We start from the raw sequence: 5,356 nt of genomic DNA, 5'->3' as shown, positions 1-5,356 counted from the left end.
CAGGTGACTCTGATTGCTTCCCTCTTCGTGTCTTGGACATAATCGTTGTTATCTATATCTTAATAGGGTCGAATTTACCCAGAGGGATATGCATGCATATAATTGACCAACGTTGTCAGTTTAAAAAAAAAAAAAAAAGCAGAATTAAGATTAAATCTTATAGTTTTCACCGGAGTGTTACAATGTATGGGTTTCACCCGGTGGGATTTGAGGGGTGCACCCGGATGTTTGCATTACTCGGAAGTTACCCGGTAAAATGACTGAACGGCAACTCTGTGTGTGCGTCTTCATTTAATAAGATATCTAACATTAAAACATGGTGGCAGCGGTAAATCCGAACACAACAGCGCTTACGAATGTCAGATGAAGAAGTTGAGGTGAAGGAGGAAGCCGAAGACAGCATTTTACAACGGAAAAGAACGATGGATGCATTCGGTTTGAAACCTCCCGCCACATTGGATTGGAATTCTACTTGCCTGGCGAAAACATGGAAGACGTGGAAAGATGAGTTTTCACTGTATGTGGACATAACGTTAGCAGATTCTGACGACAAGACAAAGGTAAAAGTGTTCAAATACTTGATTGGAGAAACAGGCAGAGAATTGGGGAAAACATTGTGGACTACACTTAAACCAGAGGAGCAACTAGTGGAAACGCTAGACAAATTACTAACTCTGTTCGACAAACACTGCAATCCTAAACCAAACGAAACTGTTGAGAGATACAGATTTTTCTCCAGAAACCAGAATGTTAGCGAAACGATTGACAAGTACGTCACTGACCTACGAGTGCTCGCAGACACATGCAATTTCGGGACTGCAAAAGAATCCTTGATTAGGGATAGAATTGTATGCGGGATCCATGATTCGCATGTGAGAGAGCGTTTGCTGCGCGAGACAGATCTAACGTTGGAAAAAAGCATCCAAATATGCAGAGCAGCAGATCTCTCGAAGGAAAATGTGAAAACAATCGAGGGGCAAGTAGGTGAAGAGGTGCATGCAGTTAAAAGAGTGTCTGAAGCAAAGGGGGCAAGACCGAAAGAAATAAAGAACTGCAAGTACTGTGGAAAAAAACATGAGTGGAAAAAAGAGAGCTGCCCAGCTTATGGGAAAGTCTGCAGCAAATGTAACAAATACAATCACTTTGCGTCCAAATGCAAAACTTCAGATTCACAGATCAAACGAATACACAGTGTAGCAGAGACAGAGGATGAGTATCAGGAAATATTAAGCCTTCACTCAGACGGGCAGGAAAAAACACAGGAGAGACAGCTGTTCGCGACAATGTTGCTGGGGGAGAGGCCAGTGAAATTTCAGCTAGACTGTGGAGCAAGCTGCAATATTATCCCAATACACCTACTGAACCCAGACACAAAACTGGAGCAGACACAGCAAGTCCTTGTCATGTACAACAAAAGCACTCTGAAGCCTTTGGGCAAATGCAGGATAAAAATAAGGAATCCGAGAAACAGGAAATTGTATAGGCTTGAATGCATGGTGATTGATGGCCAGTCATCTGTGCCATTACTTGGCAATAAAGCAGTACAGGGCATGGATCTAGTGAGGATTCAAAGAGAAAATATCATGGCCATTGATGAGATTGTCCAACACACAGGCAGTGAGGAAAATACTCCGGAGAAAGAACAGATCAGAGAACGATATCCACAGGTGTTTGAAGGAGATGGCTGCCTGTCAGGGACATATGATCTGGAAGTGGATCACAGCGTAGCTCCAGTAAAGTTACCTAAGCGAAGAGTTCCGGTGGCACTGATGAATCCACTTAGAGAGGAACTGAGCAGTCTGGTGGAAAGAGGAATCATCACACCAGTCGAAAAGAGCACAGATTGGATCAGTAGCATGGTCGTGGTTAAGAAACCATCTGGAAAATTGAGAATCTGCATTGATCCTAAACCCCTAAACAAAGCCTTAAAGAGACAACATTTCCCACTGCCAACAATCGATGATGTCCTACCAGACCTAGCAAATGCAAGAATATTCACAGTGTGTGATGTAAAGAATGGATTCTGGCATGTGAAGTTGACAGAGCAGTCCAGCTACATGACAACATTTGCCACCCCTTTCGGAAGGTACAGATGGATGAGAATGCCGATGGGGATCAGCCCGGCTCCTGAGGTGTTTCAGCACAGGCTTACGCAGGCGCTTGATGGGTTACCAGGGGTGCGCATTATAGCTGACGATATCTTGATCATCGGTGAAGGAGAAAATCAGGAAATGGCAGTGAGAGATCATGACGAAAAACTGAAAAAACTCCTTGAGAGATGCGAAACATGCAACATTAAACTGAATTTTGACAAACTGAGGCTGAAGCAGAAGGAGGTGCCGTACATAGGTCACAGACTAACATCGGAGGGCTTGAAAATTGACCCTGAAAAGGTACGCGCAGTACAGGAAATGCCTAGACCCGCCGACATCAAGGGCCTTCAGAGATTGCTTGGAATGGTTAACTACCTTGCAAAATTTTGCCCACACCTGTCAGATAGCTGTGAGGTCCTGAGGCAACTGACTCACAAGGATGTGATATGGGAGTGGACTGACATACAGGAAACTGCCTTTGTGAAAATTAAAGAAATGATAGCCTCAGCACCAGTACTGAAGTACTACAACCCAACGGAGGACCTCACTCTCCAATGTGATTCATCAGAAACCGGACTGGGTGCAGCGCTCTTCCAGGTAGGCCAGCCGATAGCATATGCCAGCAGGGCACTCACCTCCACTGAGAGAGGATATGCACAAATAGAAAAAGAGTGCTTGGCTATATTATTTGGGATGGAAAAGTTTCACCAATACACGTATGGTAGAAAGGTGGTTGTGCACTCTGACCATAAACCTCTGGAAACAATCACAAAGAAACCACTGCTTAGCGCCCCAAAGCGTTTACAAAGAATGCTGTTGAGACTTCAAAAGTATGACATAGAAGTAGTGTTTGTTCCAGGCAGATTTATGCTGGTAGCTGATACACTGAGCAGAGCGTACCTGCCGGAATGTGCAACTGAGGGGTCAGTGGAAGCTGAAATTGAAACTGTGAACATGATTCATTATTTGCCCATTTCAGAGGAGAGACGGCAGAGAATCCAAACTGAGACAGAACGGGACCAGGCCCTTCAGGTGCTGAAACGAAGAATACTGCAGGGGTGGCCAGATGATAAAGGGCAGGTCGAGGATGAGGTGAGGCCGTATTTTGATATGCGGGATGAGCTAAGCGTACAGGACAATGTCATCTTTAGAGGACAGAGGGCAGTCATCCCGACGGCTCTAAGAAAAGAAATGAAGGAAAAGATCCATGCATCACATTTAGGGATAGAAAACTGCCTGAGGAGAGCGAGAGAATGTGTGTACTGGCCGGGTATGCATGAACAGCTAAAAACGTACATGGGAAACTGCCAAGTTTGCAGAGAAAAAGACACACGGCAACAGAAAGAACCATTACAGAGCCATGACTTCCCACTAAGGCCATGGGCAAAAGTGGGCACAGATATATTCACCTTCAATAACAATGAGTACTTAGTGACAGTGGACTATTTTTCCAATTTTTGGGAAGTTGATTATCTACCAGATACCAGGTCCACCACGGTTATCCATAAGCTGAAAGCACATTTCGCTCGCCATGGTGTGCCTGACGTGGTGTTCTCTGATAACGGCCCACAATATAGCTCACAGGAATTCAAAAGATTTAGCCAGGCCTGGGAATTCGAACACGTTACATCTTCACCTACCTATCCTCAAAGCAATGGAAAAGCAGAGTCTGCTGTCAAGACTGCTAAAAGGCTGATGGGGAAAGCACTGCAGGCAAAGTCAGACCCCTACTTGGCCATACTTGCTCACAGAAACACCCCAGCACAAGGCTTTCAGGCCAGTCCAGCTCAGAGACTAATGAGCCGTCGGACAAAGACATTGTTACCAATGTGTGAGAATCTACTGAAACCTGCTGTAGTGGACACTGACTCAGCTGTGCGAGAAAACCAACTCAGGCAGGCTCGCTACTACAACAGAGGGGCAAAGCCCCTGAGACCACTTCAGAATGGAGAACGGGTGCGAGTGCAGTCACAGGTGGCCGGACACACATACTGGGCACCTGCATCAGTGGTGCGACAGGACCGGAATAGGTCCTATGCAGTAAAAATGGAGAATGGGACTGTGCTGAGACGCAACCGTAGACACCTGAGACCATCGCCAGGGGTGTCACCAACATCAGAGGCAACTGGCAGGAACCCGCCCACCCCAACTCCGGGTGGGGTCACACCACAACCATGCTCACCTGACTACGTCACACCACAATCCTGCTCACCAGCTGAGCCGGACCCTCAGACGACACAAGCTGGTGTCACCACCAGATTCGGCAGGGTTGTTAGGAGGCCTGCACACCTCCGGGACTTTGTTTAAGGAGCTAAATGTGTTTCACTGCCGTGTTTAGTTAAAGCACGGTTGTGCTGTTCTTCCCTCATAGGTCCTTTGTTTACAATTGGGTGGGACTGTTGTTGTTTTTTTTCTTCTCTGTTGTTTTTTTTGTTTTTTTGTTTTTTTTTCAAAAAAGGGGAGATGTTACAATGTAGGGGTTTCACCCGGTGGGATTTGAGGGGTGCACCCGGATGTTTGCATCACTCTGAAGTTACCCGGTAAAATGACTGAACGGCAACTCTGTGTGTGCGTCTTCATTTAATAAGATATCTAACATTAAAACAGTATGTACCTATCTTTAATGTTTATAGTACACAATGAATCATACTTAGCTGTGAAATGTGTGTGTTTAACGATGTTAGACGATATCTGATTTCATCACTTGTTCACGTCAGCTAACTTTCATTTGTTGTCATCTGCCTCCATCTAGTGGACGTTTGTTGTACTGTTACTTAAGACAATTTACCGGTAAACAGCAGAATGCTCATTTGTCACTTGTATTTAATAATTATAACCATACATACGGTAAAGTGTGACAAAGTTAAACTTAGATTTAATTCAAATGGAATACTTGATAGTCTGTGGTCTGTGATATGACATTATTAAGTTCATTTAATTCAGGCATTTACATGTACAATGTTTGTGTCCTACAGTTTCACCCTTTCAATTGTCAATAAACCTGGCCTCCATCAGTCAACCTGGTGTTCAGAGTTTTGATGAGCGGAAGGTGTTGAACTTACTGCCTTCGTGTACAAGTGTGCTTAAGGAAGGCAGGATAGTGAAACAACGGCTTCATCGCATAAGGTAACACAGTTACACACTGAGCATACATCATGGATTCAAAGGAGCCGTCGCTGAAGTCTAGATCCTACACATCAGGCTCCACAAAATCATCTGCAGGGAATGCTGCAGCTTTAGACCGTGCCAACGCAGAGGCAGTA

General features: G+C 45.0%; 1 protein-coding gene across 1 annotated transcript; it reads left to right on the top strand.

Annotated features, from left to right (window-relative positions):
• The first annotated feature begins 417 nt into the window (after positions 1–417).
• On the top strand, positions 418–4,638 carry LOC133547421 (uncharacterized protein K02A2.6-like). Its single transcript, XM_061893097.1, has 2 exons — positions 418–560; positions 3,073–4,638. The coding sequence occupies exon 2, from the start codon at positions 3,204–3,206 to the stop codon at positions 4,398–4,400; it is 1,197 nt and encodes a 398-aa protein (XP_061749081.1). The 5' UTR covers positions 418–560; positions 3,073–3,203; the 3' UTR covers positions 4,401–4,638.
• Positions 4,639–5,356: the final 718 nt, after the last annotated feature.

This window comes from Nerophis ophidion, unplaced genomic scaffold (assembly GCF_033978795.1).
Source record: "Nerophis ophidion isolate RoL-2023_Sa unplaced genomic scaffold, RoL_Noph_v1.0 HiC_scaffold_99, whole genome shotgun sequence".
NCBI classification, from domain to species: Eukaryota; Metazoa; Chordata; class Actinopteri; order Syngnathiformes; family Syngnathidae; genus Nerophis; species Nerophis ophidion.
Note: the sequence above shows the minus strand (reverse complement) of the source record. Positions and strands in the feature narration are given on the sequence as shown.

Excerpts from the sequence above, each read along its gene's own strand:
- LOC133547421 (XM_061893097.1), top strand. The coding sequence starts at position 3,204 with ATGCGGGATGAGCTAAGCGTACAGGACAATGTCATCTTTAGAGGACAG.